Here is a 22200-nt window from a genome sequence, read left to right as displayed (position 1 = left end):
AACTTGCCCTGAACTTTAGTTACTATCCGGCTACCACCCGGTACTCAACCCTGCAGCTTAGAGACTGCTGCCCTATGTACATAGTCATAGAACACTGGTCACTTTAATAATGTTTACATGATGTTTTACCCACTTCAACTGTGTAGACTGTATTCTAGTCAAGGTTCATCCGATATAACTACTGCTGTACAAACCTTTTCCATTCCATCACACCATCATACACCTAAATATTTATATTCTGGACTCTGACGTTCTACTATTTCTATATTTCTTTATTTTGGAGATCCCTATGTATTGTTTTGTATTACTGTACTGTTGGAGCTAGACACAGGCATTTCTCTACACCCGCGATAACATCAACAATATATGTGTACGTGACAATAAAAAATAAAACAATTGATATTTTATTTGATTCCCATATACTTCCTGTCATTGAGCCAACGACTATCCATTTAAAAGCATCATTTTTTAAAATATATATATTTTTTCCTGCAGAAGTGGCAATAATTTAGTAGGAGTGGGCCACCGCTACTAAAGGAATATAGGGGAAACTCTGTGCGCACACACACGCACGCACACACTATAAAGCATACTGTAAGCAACACACACAACGCCCGATTGAACAATGCACAAAGAGAACAATGGAGAGGGCCTAAGCTTTGTAACTCTTTTCTTTCGCCATCCAACAATCCAGCACGTAACCCACTTTTACAAGGACTGCAGATTTAGCAGTTGTTAAAACTAAATACAGAAGCCTCGTAAACAAAGCATGCTAATGAAATCACTCTGCAACGAATAACAAGAGGGGTAGATAGTGCGCACATCAAAGAATTGAAAATGTTGGCTGGTGAAATAAAGAGAATCAATACAAATCTAAAACATTCAAAAGCCTGGGCCATGCAAAAGTTCAGCGTATGCTTTTTGATGAACTCATAATGGGCCTCGGGAGGCCGTGCGGATGATATTGTAGAAATGCTGCTGCTCCACAGCATCTACAGGCCTACCTGATGTTGAGAAGTTTCAGTGCGTTGAGCAAGACCCCTTTCTTCACGTCGTAATCAATCTTCTGATCGGTCCCGAAGCTTGGCGCTCGATTGATCTGCGGGAGAAAAGATTCACTTTTTCAAAAACATTCAACAGTGAAATACAATTTGAAAGAACATGACCTATGGGCAACACTTGAATTGATTTGATTGATTGATTGTCAGAAGACATTGTACAGTTGCCCAGAGGATGAAGTACAAAGCCCAGAGGATACCATTGTAACATCCCTCTTTATGTCCTGTTTCTTATGATTATATGAATGGATTATGCAAAATTATTCAACACTTATTTCCAATGTGGTCTGTGCTAGTGCACTTTAGGGAGACTAGTGAGAGGAGGGAGGTGGACGTGTGTGTATGTTAGCGAGGGGGTTAGTGTTTATTGGTTGGAGGACACTTTAGAGCCTGGTCCTGTGACCTTTGACCTAGCCCACATCCTGTCTGGTGGGGGCCGGGAAGGAGGGGGGGGGGCAGCTGTCACCAAATACGTGACCCCGTCGCTGTGAGCCAATGACAGCGACCGGTAGCTCGGTCCATGGCATGCTACTGCCCCCTTTGTCCTATGGGACGCTGGCACCTCCAGCCAATACAAACAGGCTCTTATCTCTCCGTGTTTGAGAGCATCAAACCTGTGCAGCATTGTGGGTAAATTGTGCCTGACTGACTGATCTACAAATAATAAGGAATATTTATTTATGATGGTAGATGATTTGTAGATCAGTCCGTCGGTAATGTCAACTACAATGTCGAACAAGCCCAACAACACAGTACAGTAGCTCAGTACAAGCAGCACAAGCCATATGAATGGGATAAAACGTTCAGAGGATTCACTCACAGTGCTCCACACAAAAGCCCTGTATCATTCCTTTTCATTCTTGCAAAATGTAAGAATGGCCTCCCTTTTCTCAAAAAGGGTAAAAACGTTGTCAGTCGGGGCGGCGGATTCAGATATCAAGCATTATACCTGACATGACAAAAGTTCTCATCCCCAGATGGTGGGGGAATTGTGAGCGGCAAAAAAAGGGGCCAGCATATCAAGGAGAGAACACTGATTGAATTCTGCCTAAAAGGGAGTTCAAATGACGGCGGCGCAGCCAGCGCTAACGGCGGGATCAGGTTTCAGTCCTTGAGCGTCACAACGAGATAACACTACTCCCCCGGTGACACATTCGCGCCACCTCTTTACCTTTTCATACACACAGCACTGCCACCATTCGGTGTAATTAGTCTAGGATTAGGTTGAGAAAACACACATATTCACACGCAGACATTTCAATAATGCTCCACTTACACAAAGAAGAAGGGAAACCTCTCGGTGCACACACTGGGTCAGTTCATTTCAATTCTATTTCCTGTAGTAAGCTCAATCTACACACTGTATTTATGTCAGCAAATGGCCCCAAGACAGAACCACTGGAAATGCTCCCTAGGTACCAAGACTCGCCGTTTCTCTCCTGGCCGGCCAATCACTAATCCCCAGCACAAAGGTGCTTGCTGATGTGTGCCAGAGCTTAGGGAGCGCTGCTGTAAGATCATATTTACATCACAACCTAGGCTCCATTCACCACTGAGCATAATGTAGCTAGGGTTGGCAACAGTGAGCTAAATCAATGAATAAACTGTAGCGGCCGTAACCCTACCAGGTCCTGATGCCCCCATTGCCCCTGGGTCCTTTGAGCACAGACGGGCAACAGTACCATCGGAGAGCTGTCCCTTCACACAAGGTGCCATAGATTTACAGTGTCAGCCATTTAGCTTTTCCTATCCCAGTGTTCTCTCCCGCTCAGTCAACTATATTTTTCCCCGTGCCTGGGAGATTTTAGCCTCATGTCCCACTTTCAGAAGAGAGAACAGAATAGAAAGGGAGAAAAGTGTGATTTTCATTTATATGCCCCTCACATAGTGTATGACACACACAAAGAGAGCATGGGGGTATGTGCTGTGCTGTATGCTGCATGGTTAGTGCAGTTGCCATTGGTAATCCCGGCTGCGTTTTTCTCAGCTTGTCTAATTTTTCAGTGTGATTTGTGGTGTCACGGGGAGACTGGCAGCATAACACACTCTTTCTCTTTCTTAATCTCGCTCTCTGTTGATCTCCTTCACTTTGTCTCTTTTCTCTCCTTTCTCTCTCAACCCTTTCAATCTCCGTCCCTCTCTCTCCCTCTTCTCTTGCTCTGAGGTAGGAAGTCAGGCCAGTCTGGGTCTAATGAACCCCCGCAGCCTCTAAAATCCTGCTCTGATTTCCTTAAGTGTCTCAGTCAGGGGCTTAAAGAGCGCGTGCTCCAAGAGGCGTTCGATAAAAACAAAAGATTATACGTTTTACCCTTTGAGTTTTCCCAAATTCGCATTGACAACTCTGAATATATCAATCCAACTAAAGAGAGTGAGAGAGCAAACGAGAGCAAACAAAAACATGCATGTTTATATCATCGTTTTATTTATTTATTTCCCCCCGGTCGATTTCAATTCTTCCAATTTAAAGGTTGGGATCAGAGTGAATGTCAGCTGGGTGCATAGTGAACCAGTTACATACCCCAGCAAAATGTCTCTCTCTCTTTTTCTTTTGCACCTGGATACGTGTCTTTGAATCATAAGTAACCTGCCAACGTTTCTATGGGCACATGTAAAATGTAGCTCTGTGGTCGGGCGTTCTGCGTGCGGTTAGCCCCACGTGAATCAACCATTTGGTTTGAATCGACTTTGATGTACTCGTGCTATAATGATCCTGATTATTAGCCTTAAAGCACAAACAGAAGAGCGCACAGAGCAACCCAGCGAATTCATATGATGGATGGATTTTGGACAGTTCGGTCGAAATAAAAATAAGAGAAAAAGTACAAATTCTCCCCACATAGCTGTCTGACTCACAGTGAGCTGAGCAGGGCCTTAAGGGCATTGGATAGCGCAGAGAGAGCTCTATAATAATATACGTATTAATGGATCAATGAATCAGTGCTCTTGGTCGACTCCCATTGTGTTTGTGTTTAAATACTCTGCAGACACTGAAATGCACGGTCGTGATTAATCTCTCTCAGTAAGATTAACCCGCCTTATTATGCCTACATTAGTGTATACAAACCCTGGCTTTCTCAAACTCCGATACGGCCTCAAACACTCAGGGATATCGGCACAGTTCAACAGCCACCAGAATGGACTGTTATTGCAGCACAAAGGCAAAAAGGGAGAGCGGTGATCCAGCTGGTCGGCCGGTTAAATGGGGCTCCGGTTTCGCCGCCTTCTCAATTACTGTTTTATTCCTTTGTGGCATTTATAATGGCTAATTCCGACAGAGAAACTTGAGCTGGCAGTGGGAGCAGTCCAGAGCATGTTAAAGGTCCTGGGACTTACCAGACCAACACTTCACAAAAAGTTACCTGTCTCGACCCGTTTTGAATGGCTTGTACACATGCTTGTCCAAGGCAAACAACATACACACACACACACTTGCTGCCATCGCAGCCTGATGATAAATGACTAAATGCTGGTGCTCGTTTTCAACTGGCCCATATACCAGACCTGTACATTCCTAATTTGATGCTTATTCTGTGAAATAGTCATGTTTAAAAAAAAGAAGAAAAATGTTTAAATTACTTAACTTAGTTTTGCCATGGTTATGGATGGAGACAGACAGATCCCATGGATTGTTGACATTTTTCGTTAAAAGGGGCAATCCGCAGTTGCTCCATCCATTTTTGGACTTAACGAAAAGTACCCATCGATTCTTGAAGAATATAACAAATGGCTCATGGGCTTATTTCAACTGTTGAAACCCATCAGAACCCAAAATATAAGCTTGTTTCACTCCAATGTTTGTAAACAAAGTAAATGTAAACAAACACTATATAACGTCAAAACATGGTTAAAACTATCATTTGTATATCATGGTCCTCACATCCATATGTCAATGATTTTGATAGTGGTTACATTTCTCCAGCCCTATTCATCAGGTTTTTCCCAAAACAGCAGTGGCCAGTTAGATTTGTTATTGTTCAAACTGCTGATTGCCACTTTAATAAACCCCTTATGAAGCCATACAGCTGGAAGGTGAATACTGCCATCTAGAGTTCCATAGGAGATTAAATAGGCAGGGGCATGAAGATACATATTATTCATAAGCATGTCAAATATTACAGGAATCAAAAATAATGGATTTAATCAGTGCAATAACTTATATTAATAAAATATATTCGAGGACAAAGCAACTCAAATATAATGAAATATGTACAACTATATGTATGTTTTTGAATTCTTGGAAAGGAAATCAAGATGGTGGAAATGTCTTGAAAGGAGGAAAAGGAGCATGCCAATTCATTCTTAATCACCCTGAATTCACCTTGAATATTTAAGGAACAAAATGTATTTCAAAGCTTTGTGGAAGTTATAAACCAGAGTTATTCTAACATAAAGAGTATGCAGGGCACTGTTTCCTTTATCCCCTAAATATTACACCTCACATTCCTACATTTATATGTATTTTTAGCTCCATAAATACAAAAATTATATCATATAATAAATAGGCTCAAAATAACCAGTTATCTCCACAGATGAAATATAATTGTATGAAAGTTTATTCAACTACAACCTACTTAATCTTTTCTGAAATGAAAATAGACTGAGTTATTTTAGGGTATTGTATTTTATAGACACTGTTGGATGTGTCTGCCTTTTGATGTAGACAACTTTGGACTGGACACAGCGGCAAGGAGGGGAAGTAGCCGTCGCGCTGCGTAGAGGATAACAGCAGAAGATCAAAGTGTGTGTATGTGTGTGAGAGAAAGCGCGAGCGAGTGTGTGCTTGTTTGTGTGTGTTTGTGCGTGCCTTGAAAAGAGCTGCAGTATTTGTTTACGCTCGCCAGTGCAGATCATTTCCATTCACCCCCCTAGCAGTAGAAAGGATGTCTGGTTATATAGGCTCTCAGGAAGGGACAAGCGAACCAAACTCATCTTGAAACAATCGGAGAGGGGGTTAGAGCGAGCTTCGTCTGACCACCGGGGGTGGGGGTAGGGGTGGGGGGCGGGGGGCCGGAGCTATCGCCCGTCCCAAACACCAGCAGCACGCTTGACTCAAAGCACGCCCGCCTCATTAGCTGCCAATCACTCCTTGCGACACGCCCCTGAGGTGGTGAAATGGTGGGATGGCTGAGAGGAGGAGGAGGAGGAGGAGGAGGGAGGTGGGCAGTTACGCTGCAGCCTTCAACAAACAAACCCTGTAATGAGTGCGCTTCACATTGGAGAGCAGTGACATCACTCATCACTATGTGTGTATGTGTGTGTGTACATATGGCGTGAGAGGGTTTTCAAATTCTCACACAACACCTCTTTCCGACAGACGCGTCAACAAAGGCGGCAAAACATTTTTGTGCGTGTGAGCTTTTTTTCTTATTTTTATCCACCTCCCATTTTGTTATGGGTCTGCTGCATGTTTCACAAGTGTCAAGTCCCTCACAGCTCCTCCTGAAGTATGAAAGCATGGGTTTGATGATGGGAGAGATCAGAGCAGGTCGCAGCGGCTACCCTGGAGAGACAGAGTAACCCCTACACACAAACACAGGAGTTCTGCATGCACAAAACATGCAGAGGCTGCCCTAAGAAGCTCCCTGATGTCTTTGAGGAGCTGGAGACCGGTGCCGCGGCACGAGACTCAAGTCATCCTCACAGTGACCTTCCAGGACTGCATCCCAAACGGCACCCTATTCCTGATATAATACACTACTTCTTATCAGGGCCCATAACGTTCTGGTCAAAAGTATTGCACAAAATATTGGTAACAGATTGCCACTTGGAGTCCAGCCCAGGAATTATTCCTGCTAGCTGCAAACAGTTGTTCCTTTTATTTGGAAAACCCGGTGTCTTTCTTTTGATCACATACAGAAAAAGAGCAAAACAGGATTTAATGAGGGCCGAACTCGACGAGTGGTCCACAGGCCAGTGTTCCCGGCCAGAGAAAACCCACTAATAATTCCTAAACAATAAATATGCTCACACCCAGGCGCTCCGGCTGTGGGATAGACATGCCAAATAATTTAACGGGACAGTTTGCATGTATATTCTCCCTTTTCGCCCTCTCGCTGTGCGCCCTGAATATTCTCTCCCGTCGCCCGCTTTTGACATTATTCGTCATGCTGGCTTAACATCTCTAGTGTGTCTGGGGTCCTGGAAAGACCTGAGAAACAATGGGAAAGCGAGGGCCCAGGGGGAATGATATGGGGGGAATGATATCAGTGTCGCACCGCAATACTTAGCTAATGAGCAAAAGCATCATCCCGCATGACTCTCTCTGACACTTTTCGACGCTATACCAAGATACCTTTGCTTGTATCTGTTAGATTTTTTTTCAGTGGAAGTTCTATTTCCTCACAAGCACCCAGTTTACCTCACCAGCGTAAATTATTTTCATAGATTTTTTCCTCCTTTTCTCGCATGTGTGCAAAATGAACCCTTATTAAAACGATTAGAAAGCCAACAACAGTCTAACCAGTTGGTGAGCGTCAAATGGCGATGAATGAAAAGCTGTCGAAGAGATGCAGATGCTGTGTGTGTGCGTGCGTGTTTGCCTGCGTGTGCATGTCTGTGTGCATGTATAACTGTGTGTGTGCATCAACCCAGGCGGGTCAATGAAAGTGAGGTTTCTTGGGTTACACCATTTGTGTGTCTCTCCCTGTGTAATGCTGGTGTTTTGACTGTCAATAGGAGGTATAACCGGTGTTGAAAACCCAAGGAATTAAGATAAGGATCGCACAAAGCCTGTCTTTCTCTCCCTGCTCAGTACAATGAGCTCTGCGTCTGATGTGGCTTTGGTTCGCCTCGAATCTCTCCCTCCCGCCTTCTCCATTTTCTCCTCCATCTTCAACCCTACAGCCACAATGCTGAAGTAATGCTTTGGTTATTATCGAGCAGGTGTGTGTTTGTACAAATGTACAGTCCCCTTTTCTGAGTATCAGCACTTATTTTCAATATTTTTCAAGCTCAGTTGATTTTCCTTTGTGTCCGTTCATTGGGAAATCGCAGGAGCTCGAGACTGCCGAGGGTCTGTTCAGCTACGAGCAAGTGTCCCTAATCAAGGGTGTTTGCAACGTCACACAATGGCGAATGCCTTGTCAAAGCTGTGTGGCGCCTTTTCAAGCGTAATTGTAGGATGTGAAACGCAATCATGTTCTTTTCTTGAAACCCACCCCCAGAATGAAATATACACGCATATACACACACACACACACACACACACACACACACACACACACACACACACACACACACACACACACACACACACACACACACACACACACACACACACACACACACACACACACACACACACACACACACACACACACACAGCAAAGCTAATCGTATTTGACATTTTCTTTAATATGATACCATCTACCTTTCAGGTAGCCATAATAATCCGACTGGAAGTTCAATACTTCTCTCTAGTTGGAACGGTGCTATGCCATGATCAGGACAGTGCGGAGCAGGATATGGCTCGGAAAACATACCTCAATCCAATGGCAGTGTACTCCTAATTATCTAATTATCCCAACTGACACGTCGAAAAGATTGAAATACTGCTAGTTTTTAATGAAATTGCTTTTGTCGTCAGCATGCTAGGCTAGCTAATGCTAAAGCAACCTATTGGATTCAAAACTTCCGGTAGCTACTCACCACAACGCTAGGCCTCGCATTTTCATGGAATCCAATGGGCTGCTAATAGCATTAGCTAGCCTAGCATGCTGACGAACAAGGCCGTTTCATTAAAAACGAGCAGTATTTCAAGCTTCTCGACATGTCAGTTGGGATAATTAGATAATTAGGAGTGCAGCGCCATCTCCCATCCCTGGACGGAGGTAGTTTTCCCAGTCATATCTTGCGCCGGCTCAGAGCTGTCCTTATCAAGGCATAGCGCCATTCCGACTAGAGAGCAGTAATGAACGTCAGGTCAGATTCTAAAGCCAACATGCTCTGAATTGGCATGGCCTGAAGTTTCATTTCCTGGTTAAGTTTGCCTGTCAGTCTCGCCGGACCAGCTCACACAGACACACCAGGAGAGCAAAAGCACAGCATATAGAGACTCCAAGTAATCTGGGCTGACACCAATAAAGTAACCTGAGATATGAAGTCTCCACAGTTAAACAATCTTGCCTAGATTATGTTGAACACATACACACACGCACACACAAGTGTACACACACACACACACACACACACACACACACACACACACACACACACACACACACACACACACACACACACACACACACACACACACACACACACACACACACACACACACACGGTTTGCAAATTGTTAAAATTCCAGGTGAGTAAACTAATATTTACTTCACTACTAAAGTCATACAACCACTACCATGAGCCAAGCAGCTGCAAAGAAAACTACTAAAGTTATTTTCAGGCTTCGTAGGATACGCGCTGAGGGCTGGGGAGGGTTTCTGCACTCACAAGTGTATCCTGAGTAATCACTTGAATTTTGGAAATAAATGATTGTTGCTGTAAATGTAGCGTGAAAGAGAAGCGTTTTTTGGGGGGCGCCGTGAAACTGGCAAGGATGTTAATTGATGAGAGTTAAGGCGGGCTGCTAGTTGCACTGGGGGAATCATTACTGCTGAAGTGTAACAACTGCATCCACGGCTGTTTGCCTACTCACACACACACACACACACACACACACACACACACGCATGCATGAACACAAAAGTATGCACGCACACACGGCTCCAAACTTACACGGCAAAGGCATCAGCAGTCACTGAGAGCGCCTCACTCTGTGTCCTTTTGTCATTCAACAACACACACACACACACACACACACACACACACGACATTTGTGTTCCACCATGACTCTCTCAGGAAGAGTGGAGATTTTACTATTGAGACTTTTAAAAAACTGATATTATTATTTTGGGTTCACACAATAGTGAAAACAAAGAATTATCAGCATTTCACATCCTAGAGTCGATTTGTGAGAGGAGAAAGAAAACGGCGTGCAGCACTTTGGGTTAAAGGATTTAGGTCAGTGGTCGCCAACCGGTCGACCAAACATTTCTGTAAAAAGCCCAAAGAGGCTTGCGTTCCTATTTTTTTTATTTGTGTCACGCTGTTTGCGATAGGTGCACTTGATTCAGCTGCCCTGCACACCGAGTAGTTGTAGTGTTCCCATTTTTAACCATTTCATGTGTCTGAAGGTACAAACTCCCCCTACCCAGCAAGCCTGGAGACTAAATCAAGTGCACCTATAGGTATACCGCTGGTCAATCAGATAGCTCCGATCACCATGTCTGCAGTATATACAGTCATTGGTCTGCAGCTTCCACGAGCCCAAAGCGAAGTTGATAGTTGACTCTACGGTGTGAGATTTCAAAACTTTAAAAACCATGACTAGAGAGACTGCTATTTTTATTAGTGAATTCATGTTTAAGACTTTATTCAGCACTGTCAACACTTCATTCAACAATTTTATACGCCATAAAACGCCCTCTCCCTATCCACTCGTGCTAAAAAGTGTATCGATAGACTTGCTTGTGTCTTTTTAATATCAAGGAATATGTCACGTTCTCTGGTCATACGATTAACAACATGAATTGGTGTAGGAGTCAGAAATAATAGAGTGTGACTCGAGTTTCGTCATTGGCTGGAAGACGCTGCCCCCTTTTTGGCCAGTCAGCACTAAGCGGAGGGAAGGAGAGCTGAGGGACGGTGAGAGGCAGCCTCTCCGCTGGTCTCGCTCTCCCTCCACTGAGACTGATCATCAGATACAGGCACCATCAGTCCAGTAAAATTATTTAAATGGAGGCCTCACGAGTAATACAACAAATGATCTATTGCCAGTGTGATACCTCAAGTTTTGACATATTATTTTAAAATGGCCTGAGAAGAACATTGGCAGGGCAACTCAAGAATAGTGATAATGTATTGAGCCTACTGCACAAATGTCATTGCGACAGAACTGTTTTGAATAGGTTAATGTTGCATAGGCTTACATTTTTTAAACAACATTTAAAACAAAAATCTGAGAGGTACATTTTGCCCTGCATTTTGACTCAGAAAGTGATCTCGGCTCAGAAAAGGTTGGTGACCACTGATTTAGGTCATGCTTTAACAGCCTGACATCAGTATTGGGAAGATAGAAATCCTGGACTGGAGTTATAAGCTCCCAATCGGAACTGGGTCAAACTGTAGTCCTGACCTGTATGTCTGTCTGTCGTGTGTGTGTGAATGAAATGTTCGTGTCAAATCGCCAGTTAGCAGCCCTTATGGGCTTAATTGACACATAAACAAACATCACAATAATTCACTGTGATAATTCAGTGCTAATTATTTTGCATCGCATAGAGTAATATTATATATATTTTTAAATAAGTTAACTAAAAATCAGTACATAATAGTAAATAAGGTTATCCAAACAATAATTACATTCCTAGAGCTGTAAAAAAGATACCTACATAACATATACAGATAAATATAGAACAATTTAACAGAAAGCATTTGAACCCAGTCCGGCACAAAGAAAAGATTCATGTGGGAAACAGGCCTGCACACAATCTACATACACTTGTGCCACTTGGTACATAGAAACTAAATATGTTTATCATATAATTATAGGTAACCCTTTTTCATTTATTACAGGCTTTATCTTAATATTCCGCAAATGGAAATACACAATGGACAAAAAAACATTTCAGTTTCTCCTCATTGCTCAGCCACATAATGCCGTGCCAAGGTATATCTGGTGGGCTTTCTGGAATAAGAGCAAGCATATATTGTGGTAAAAAGGGCAATAGAGGATACAATTAGTTTCATTTTCTATTTCTTCAAGGTCACAATAGTTAAATATTATTTCCTCTTCCATTTCACCACAATATCGACATTAGGGACATTTTCCCAAGAGGACAAAGACCATTTTAAGCTTAAGGGTTAGGTTTAGGATTTAGAGGGTTTCTGTTTATGCTGGTATCAAACCTTGGGTTGCACGGGCCTATTGCAACTTTCCAGTTTAAGCTTAAGGGTTAGGTTTAGGGTTAAGGTTACAATTAGGGTTAGGGGTTACGTTTAGGGGCTAGGGTTAGGTTTAGGAGTTAGGGTCAGGGGTTAGGGAAAATATGATTTTGAAAGATTTTTGGGGGAGGGTCCCCACGAAGATAGAAAAACAAGTGTGTATGTGTGTGGGTATATGTGTGATTGTGTCCATTTGTTTGCTTCTGTGTGTATAGCTGTTTGCGCACCACTCACAAACCGGGATGGAGTGTAAGCAAAGTCAGCCTGTGTTTATGATAGTAGTCACTGTGAGGTAGTCACTCTCGCTGTCCCACTGATGCCACATTATTTCAGTTTATCACCGCTGTCACTTTGTCAAACTATCGGACATTTGAAACACCACAGACAGGGGTGCCTCTCCTCTCTCAGGCCGAGAGACGGGCATAACCAGAAAGATACATCATTACTCCTATCTACGTCAATTGTATGTTCACTAGCCTGCATTAGTAGCAAGTATGAAAATATAAATAATAACACTTCACTTCTCCCACTACATATGACTAAATTAAAATGTACATTTGCAGTAGAGCCATAATAGTTACTTAATAACCCACGGCTGTCCGTTTTAAATTAGGATTATATAAAGTTGATGGGAACTGGGTCCAGATACAAAAGTTCAACATTTTCAGGGAATTCTACAATGATGGTGCAATAACCTGCCTGGAATATTCTACCTGGAAGCTTGCTCATTTTCAATGAGGGTTGGTGTCAACTCCATTTCAATGCAAATAAACAATCTACCTAAACTCCAATTTTTTAAAGAGCTTTTTAGGGGGCTCAACAAACTTTAAAGAATTAAGCAATAATAAAAGGAGCAATTATTGTGAATTATTACTCCTAATATCCTCATTGAAAATAAATTGTCATTCACCTTTCCTGAAATGGAGTTTCAGTTCACTTCCTGAGTTCAAACTGAATCAAAATGGCAAAGACCCCAACCATGTTTTTAATAACAACAAATATCTGAAAATGTGTGTGCATTTATGCGTGTCTCAGTGCATGTCATACCTCCAGAAGCCAGGGTTTGAGCTTGCGGTCCAGGATGATGTCAAAGCCCAGCACCTCAAAGCAGACACTGTCGCTCCCTGGTGGCTGTCCCGGGCGACACATGCGATAGGCATGGAGGACGTGGGGCTCAGCCACTATCAGAGTCTTCACCACCAGCTCCTGTTAACACACACAGATCGGATCTTACTATCAACCCACACAAACCTCCTCTTCTCTTTCCTCTACCTCTAATTATTCAACAATCATTCAAACATATTAGGCCTGCATTCTAAGTGGTGTATGCCAGAATCTAAAGTCTGCACTGCAGAGAACTCTGATGTAAACATGTTAATTTTGTTATTTAAAAAACAACATCTAATTCATTGTCTAGGTCTGAGACAATTTTTACGTACATTATCTAATGTGTAAAGAAAATGAAAAATGTATTGATGATATCACTGCCTGCTCTCTCAAAGACGCACACACAAGATCACAAAATACTGCAGGCAGCAGGCAGAGAGAGAGAGAGAGAGAGAGAGAGAGAGAGAGAGAGAGAGAGAGAGAGAGAGAGAGAGAGAGAGAGAGAGAGAGAGAGAGAGAGAGAGAGAGAGAGAGAGAGAGAGAGAGAGAGAGAGAGAGAGAGAGAGAGAGAGAGAGAGAGAGAGAGAGAGAGAGAGAGAGAGAGAGAGAGAGAGAGAGAGAGAGAGAGAGAGAGAGAGAGAGAGAGAGAGAGAGAGAGAGAGAGAACGAACAGGCCCAGCACAGACCAGACCCTGTGTTCTCTTATCAGGGCTGAGGCAGGCGTGGGCTCCCCATGAGACGGACTGTGTTTCAGGGACGGCCTGCGGTGTGTGTACTGCAGGAAGGACGGGTCTATGTGTATCTCATGTAGGCAGTGGGGGTGAGAGAGATGCAGAAAGGTATCCTGTAAAGAGATGCCCAGTGTAACATTGGCTTGTGTCATTCGCCAGGCTGGAGACTGGTATGTGTTTGTGTGTTTCACCAGATGTTTGTGTTTTCAAACCAGGTAGATTTGGCCCACTTTGGACAGAGAGGAGAAAATCTCTACTTATCAGTAAACAATCCTACAATACCGTTACCTTGTTGGTAAATTAAATTGTAATTATTTAAACATGTATATATATGTATATATGTGTATATATATATATATATATAACTTTTATACTGTCCCAAGATGCAAAGAAATACAACAATACATGACAAAACAACAAATGGTGTCTTTTCCATTTTTAACTGTGTTTTTGGAATATGTGTATATATATATATATATATATATATATACACATATATAAATATATATACACATATATATATATATATATATATATACATATATATATATATATTTATATATGTGTATATATATTTATATATGTGTATATATATATATATATATATATATATATATATATATATATATATATATATATATGTATGTGTGTGTGTGTGTGTGTGTGTGTGTGTGTGTGTGTGTGTGTGTGTGTGTATATATACACACACACACACACACACACACACACACACACACACACACACACACACACACACACACACACATATATACATACATACATACATACATACATACATACATACATACATACATATATATACACACATATCTACACTTACAAAAAAATAATGTATAATGTATATATATATAAACACATACACATATATATATATATACACATTACATATATACATTATTTTTTTTAATGTTATTTTATGTTATGTTTTGGGATGTGTATATATATATATAAACACGTACACATAAATAGACATACACATATATACAAACACACACTAATATATATATAATATATGTGTATGTATGTATATATTATATATATATATATATATATTAACATATATATACATATATATATACAGTGCCTTGCGAAAGTATTCGGCCCCCTTGAACTTTGCGACCTTTTGCCACATTTCAGGCTTCAAACATAAAGATATAAAACTGTATTTGTTTGTGAAGAATCAACAACAAGTGGGACACAATCATGAAGTGGAACGACATTTATTGGATATTTCAAACTTTTTTTACAAATCAAAAACTGAAAAATTGGGCGTGCAAAATTATTCAGCCCCCTTAATTAAGTTAATACTTTCTAGCGCCACCTTTTGCTGCGATTACAGCTGTAAGTCGCTTGGGGTATGTCTCTATCAGTTTTGCACATCGAGAGACTGACATTTTTTCCCATTCCTCCTTGCAAAACAGCTCGAGCTCAGTGAGGTTGGATGGAGAGCATTTGTGAACGACAGTTTTCAGTTCTTTCCACAGATTCTCGATTTGATTCAGGTCTGGACTTTGACTTGGCCATTCTAACACCTGGACATGTTTATTTTTTAACCATTCCATTGTAGATTTTGCTTTATGTTTTGGATCATTGTCTTGTTGGAAGACAAATCTCCGTCCCAGTCTCAGGTCTTTTACAGACTCCATCAGGTTTTCTTCCAGAATGGTCCTGTATTTGGCTCCATCCATCTTCCCATCAATTTTAACCATCTTCCCTATCCCTGCTGAAGAAAAGCAGGCCCAAACCATGATGCTGCCACCACCATGTTTGACAGTGGGGATGGTGTGTTCAGGATGATGAGCTGTGTTGCTTTTACGCCAAACATAACGTTTTGCATTGTTGACAAAAAGTTCAATTTTGGTTTCATTTGACCAGAGCACCTTCTTCCACATGTTTGGTGTGTCTCCCAGATGGCTTGTGGCAAACTTTAAACAACACTTTTTATGGATATCTTTAAGAAATGGCTTTCTTCTTGCCACTCTTCCATAAAGGCCAGATTTGTGCAATATACGACTGATTGTTGTCCTATGGACAGAGTCTCCCACCTCAGCTGTAGATCTCTGCAGTTCATCCAGAGTGATCATGGGCCTCTTGGCTGCATCTCTGATCAGTCTTCTCCTTGTATGAGCTGAAAGTTTAGAGGGATGGCCAGGTCTTGGTAGATTTGCAGTGGTCTGATACTCCTTCCATTTCAATATTATCGCTTGCACAGTGCTCCTTGGGATGTTTAAAGCTTGGGAAATCTTTTTGTATCCAAATCCGGCTTTAAACTTCTTCACAACAGTATCTCGGACCTGCCTGGTGTGTTCCTTGTTCTTCATGATGCTCTCTGCGCTTTTAACGGATGTCTGAGACTATCACAGTGCAGGTGCATTTATACGGAGACTTGATTATTTATCATCATTAGTCATTTAGGTCAACATTGGATCATTCAGAGATCCTCACTGAACTTCTGGAGAGAGTTTGCTGCACTGAAAGTAAAGGGGCTGAATAATTTTGCACGCCCAATTTTTCAGTTTTTAATTTGTTAAAAAAGTTTGAAATATCCAATAAATGTCGTTGCACTTCATGATTGTGTCCCACTTGTTGTTGATTCTTCACAAAAAAATACAGTTTTATATCTTTATGTTTGAAGCCTGAAATGTGGCAAAAGGTCGCAAAGTTCAAGGGGGCCGAATACTTTCGCAAGGCACTGTATCTGATGCTGACAATGTTCACATCAACAGCACAGCATCATGTCACGACAGAGGGAAGGAGAGGGAGGTAAAGAGGATCAAGAGGGAGAAGTGGAGGGATGTCTGAAGCGGAGGTGTCAGCAGAACAGACTGACAGAAAAAAGTATGTGTTTTGGGGAGAGATGAGAGAGCAATAGGTTAAAAGAGGTGATACATGAAAACATTGGACACAACAACAGCGGGATGCCGAGAGGGGGAGGTGGATAGAGTAAGGGTGTGTCCCAATAATATCTCCTTTCTCCTGAAGTGTGCACTCGTTCTTTACTACCTTCAAATTTGAAAGCATTGGATTGGTGTATGCACCAGTCATTTCCTTTCAAATCCTTAAAGGAAAGTGAACAATTGTAAACCTGGAGAAAGGAGAGATATTTCAGACACACCGAGAGTTATGAAGACAAGGATTAGAGGGTAAATTGGCAGCCATGAGTTTAAATAAGGAGAAAATGGGGATGAGAGATTAAGAAGTAAGTAAAGACAGAAGTAAAAGTTTTCAAAGCTAGGGGATGTTGGAGGCTAGAGGAGAAAATATGAGTCAGGAATTCAAGAGGGAGGAAAGGTGTTTGATTTGAGGGTGAGAAGCAAACAATCGGATTGAAAAGGGATGAAGGCTGATAGAATGAAAATAAAAATGGAGGACTGAGGGGTATACAGTGGAGAGATGATTAAATCAAATTGTATTAGTCACATGCAGTGAAATGCTTACTTTACAAGCCCCTAACCAACAACGCATTTTAAAAAATATGAATAAGAATAAGAAATAAAAGGAACAAGTAATTAAAGAGCAGCAGTAAAATAACAATAGCGAGTCTTAATACAGGGGGTACCGGTACAAAGTCAATGTGCGGGGGCACCGGTTAGTAGAGGTAATATGTACATGTAGGTAGAGTTATTTAAAGTGACTACATGTATGCATAGATAATAACAGATTACAGGAGGAGTTGAGAAACAGCTGCACCAAGCGAGATTTAAGAGAGAGAACGCAAACCAAAGTAACGCCCCGATTCAGACAAGATGAAAGATACTGGAGAAAGGTGTTTGGATGGACAAACCGCGAGCAGAATGAGTATGTGAGACTTCCAAGAGACGCCTCCACTTGTTTTGTTTCGCCCATCCAAAAGCCAAACAAGCCTGGAGGTCGTTGAATCCCTGTCATAGCAAAAGTCTTCAAACCTTGGCCGAAACTGGAATGGTACGCGGATGCTCAGTGTGCGTGTGTGTGTACCTGTGCTCACACTTACGGAAACATCGCCCCAGAACTTGGCCACGTCGTAATCATTCATGCGCAGGAACTCAGTGAACCAGCCAATGGACCTCTTGCTGCCTTTGTCTGCCGTCTCGTCCCTCTCGAAGTTCTCGTTGTGTTTGTTGACGGAGTAGTTTGTTAGATGCATGTACAGCTGGCTCTGTGGAGAGAGTAGGGGGTTTAATGAATGATTGAATCGTTTCAAATCCCTAGTTCAGTATGTATCAAGTGTTTCAGAGTAGAAGTGCTGATCTAGGATCAGATCCCCTCTGTCCATCTTCATTGTGATCTAAAAAGCCAAACTGATCCTAAATATTGACCCATACGGGCCCGGGTCAGAGTTAACAAAATGTGTGCTACATTGCTGTCGTTCTTACTCACTCCTTTTGCTTTTAATTGCTTAATTAACCCTGCATATTGATACAAATACAATATGTCCTTGTCTTTTGTCTCTTTGTATGTTTTGTTCATAAAGCCAATGATAAAAGTATACTGACAAAAAAAAACTTTGGTACTAAGACCAATGCCATTTGTAGTTGGGCAGCATCTCATACAAGAAGACAAGATATCCCTGCCTACATGGCAGTAATACCATGGGCACTCTATTCCCTGATACAGTAACAGGCTGGCAGTCATGGGCTGCATCGGATAATGGCACCATATGCCCTTTATAGTGTGTGTGTATTTCCGTAAGTGTGTGTGTATGTATGTGCCTGTGTGTATGTGCATCCCCGTGTGTGTATTTCACACTCACCAGGTTGGCCTCGTTGGGCGTGTGGTATTTCTCTGTGCCCATCCTGACGAGGCCGTCATTGTAGAGGAAGATGCGTAGAGGGTCACAGGACGTTACAAGGATGTAGATCCTGAGGTCAAACTTGTAGCCCTCCATTAAGAACGGTTTGTCTAGGTACTCCTGCACTATGAAGTGGTCTTGAGCTTGAGCCGGGAGCTTCTCACAGTTTCGTATCAAGGAGATCCTGACAGAAGAACAACAACATAAGGACTTTGTCTCCCACTACTTTTATTGACGTAGCTTCAAATCCTCAAGTGTATTGAGAATTTGGAAACAGAAAATATGCTCTATATGAATGAGGACAAAGAAAAGGTAAGGCCAAATCTCTCTCACTAATGCTACGGTTTACAAGTGCTCTACACAAATATACAAACACATAAAGTCCGACGAATAACTTAAATGGAAGCCTGTATGAGCACTAGTGCAGCATCTGGAGTGGATTGTAAGTTTTCTTTGACCAAAAATGTCAAACAGTCCAAAAGCTACAAACGCCATCCTTGGGAGCAGTAAACGACATCAAATGCTGTTCCATGGCCTCTGACTATGTGCAGGTTAATAGAAAAGGAAATGCTTGTCCATTTCAACCTCTTTCATTTATTTGCTTTGGTCTCTTGTCACTGGCACTCAGGGGTTATAGTATGCAGGCCGCAGTTCCCCCCAGTTAGCCTGACTTGTGGCCATTGAGTGGGGGTGAGGGTGTTTTCCAAACAGCCACCCTTAAGAAAACTTGGTCCAGGCTAAAACATATCACCATCACTCAGAGCTAAATTGGTTACATACTGGTGCATCCCCCCCATTTTTGTTTCATGGGAGTAGACCAGACATTGTATAAATATACTTGTAAATATGCTTTGCGGAAAGTATAACATTGTTTCCTATACTATTGAAATCTATCTGACATTAGATCATATTTGATCTACATGATACATTTATATCTTAACATTTTGTAAATGTCCATTCTCCTGGATGTCCATTGCCCCTGGTGTAGTTAATCAAGTCAAACCAATGATATTTTGTACTGATACTTATAAATAAGGAGTGATGCTCAACTACTGTATGACTCTTTCAACGTGCCACTGAAAAGGTTGAAAGCTGCAATTGACATTATGACACCTGAAAATACTGCAGAGCAATTAAAAGCCATTTCCAAACATTGCCAACAGGAAAATGGAAGCTTAGCAAAAAAAACGTTTAACCTCTTTGCCCATCTTGTTTCAAACACACCCTATACCATCTTTAAAGAGATAGTTTACTCAGTATACAAACAAACATGATTTTCCATCTACCTTGGTTGTAGTTCATTCAAGAAGGCAGTTTTTTTGTTGATATTTTGTTTCCTTTCCACAGTTAATAGACAAATGTTGTTACTGTTAGCATTCTTAGTAGCAATTAACATGAACCGGTCTTGTGCCTGTGTAATAACACTTTAATTACTTTTGGAACATTTTATTAGCATGCTGTTAAATAATACTTTAGTAATTGCATTTTAATTGCATAGCAATGAGCTGAGTTTTAGCAACTACTGTACATCAGAGGAACAGTGACTTGTTATGTATTGTTATGCAATCATAAAGCAATTCCAAAGTCCTATGTAACAACAATGTTAATATTGTAGTAATCAAAGTTGCTACACCTGTATAAGAACTTGATTCCAAGTGTTACTAAATGACCTTTTATCAATATATGAAAATATTTAATTTTTAAACGGCAAAAGTGGTCTACTCTAATGTTGAGATGATTCCACGAGCCTCAGGTATTTAATTCTAGACTAAATATTAAGATTCATATACTTGTTTTATTTCACCTGTATTTAACCAGGTAGGCAAGTTGAGAACAAGTTCTCATTTACAATTGCGACTTGGCCAAGATAAAGCAAAGCAGTTCGACACATACAACAACTCAGAGTTACACATGGAGTAAAACAAACATACAGTCAATAATACAGTAGAAAAATAAGTCTATATACAATGTGAGCAAATGAGGTGAGATAAGGGTAAAAGGCAAAAAAAAAGGCCATGGTGGCGAAGTAAATACAATATAGCAAGAAAAATACTGGAATGGTAGATTTGCAGTGGAAAAATGTGCGATATAGAAATAGAAATAATGGGGTGCAAAGGAGCAAAATAAATAAATACAGTAGGGGAAGAGGTAGTTGTTTGGGCTAAATTGTAGATGGGCTATGTACAGGTATAGTAATCTGTGAGCTGCTCTGACAGCTGGTGCTTCAAGCTAGTGAGGGAGATAAGTGTTTCCAGTTTGAGATTGTTGTAGTTCGTTTCAGTCATTGGCAGCAGAGAACTGGAAGGAGAGGCGGCCAAAGGAAGAATTGGTTTTGGGGGTGACCAGAGAGATATACCTGCTGGAGCGCGTGCTACAGGTGGGTGCTGCTATGGTGACCAGCGAGCTGAGATACGGGGGGACTTTACCTAGCAGGGTCTTGTAGATGACCTGGAGCCAGTGGATTTTGGCGACGAGTATGAAGCGAGGGCCAGCCAATGAGAGCGTACAGGTCGCAGTGGTGGGTAATATATGGGGCTTTGGTGACAAAACGGAGCACTGTGATAGACTGCATTCAAATTATTGAGTAGGGTATTGAAGGCTATTTTGTAAATTACATCGCCGAAGTCGAGGATCGGTAGGATGGTCAGTGAAGGATGCTTTGTTGTGAAATATGAAGCCAATTCTAGATGTATTTTTGGGATTGGAGATGTTTGATGTGAGTCTGGAAGGAGAGTTTACAGTAACCAGACACCTAGGTATTTGTAGTTGTCCACATATTCTAAGTCAGAACCGTCCAGAGTAGTGATGCTAGACGGGTGGGCAGGTGCAGGCAGCGATTGGTTGAAGAGCATGCATTTGGTTTTACTTGTATTTAAGAACAGTTGGAGGCCACGGAAAGAGAGTTGTATGGCATTGAAGCTCGTCTAGAGGGTTGTTAACACAGTGTCCAAAGAAGGGCCAGAAGTATACAGAATGGTGTCGACTGCGTAGAAGTGGATCAGAGACTCACCAGCAGCAAGAGAGACATCATATATGATAGCCCTCCAAACTGTGTGGTCATGATCATATATTTAGACTAATTCAACTGCTTGTTGTGGTTTTTGGTTCTTCAGCAAATATTTGGCAGCCATCAATAAGTATTTGTTTTGTTTTTAACTAACTTGCATATTTTCAAATATCTTCAAATATTATTTTGTTTTCTGAGAGGTATTTAAAATATTTTGTAATATTATTTCTTTTTCTGAGACCTGTACTTGAAATTCATAGAAAATAATAACCTTTAGTTGAAACTCTAAATTCAACTACCTTGAGTATTTGAAAAGTTGGTATTTTCAAATAACGATTTTCTGGGTAGACAGAAGCTTTGGCCTGGATGGAGGCTGTAGGACCGTATAGGGAAGTATGGAGGCACTAATCCACAACAGGAAAATTAGGAAACTGTAACGTTTTTTGTCGTCTGAAGATGAGGAAGAGGAATCATCGGACCAAAGCGCTGCGTGGTAAAAGTGTTCAT

At 41.4% G+C, this 22200-nt stretch overlaps 1 protein-coding gene across 2 annotated transcripts in view; it reads right to left on the bottom strand.

Annotated features, from left to right (window-relative positions):
• The window catches only part of ttll7 (tubulin tyrosine ligase-like family, member 7), a 139929-nt gene that overhangs the window by 49188 nt on the left and 68541 nt on the right, over nucleotides 1–22200 (bottom strand). For both annotated transcript variants that reach the window (XM_035774594.2, XM_035774593.2), the window contains exons 7-10: nucleotides 18648–18870; nucleotides 17889–18053; nucleotides 13104–13262; nucleotides 1005–1099 (exon numbers count right to left, since the gene is read on the bottom strand). In XM_035774594.2, the coding sequence (XP_035630487.1) occupies nucleotides 1005–1099; nucleotides 13104–13262; nucleotides 17889–18053; nucleotides 18648–18870 (642 nt within the window). The remainder of the gene's footprint in view (nucleotides 1–1004; nucleotides 1100–13103; nucleotides 13263–17888; nucleotides 18054–18647; nucleotides 18871–22200) is intronic.

This window comes from Oncorhynchus keta, chromosome 8 (assembly GCF_023373465.1).
Source record: "Oncorhynchus keta strain PuntledgeMale-10-30-2019 chromosome 8, Oket_V2, whole genome shotgun sequence".
Lineage (NCBI taxonomy): Eukaryota > Metazoa > Chordata > Actinopteri > Salmoniformes > Salmonidae > Oncorhynchus > Oncorhynchus keta.
Note: the sequence above shows the minus strand (reverse complement) of the source record. Positions and strands in the feature narration are given on the sequence as shown.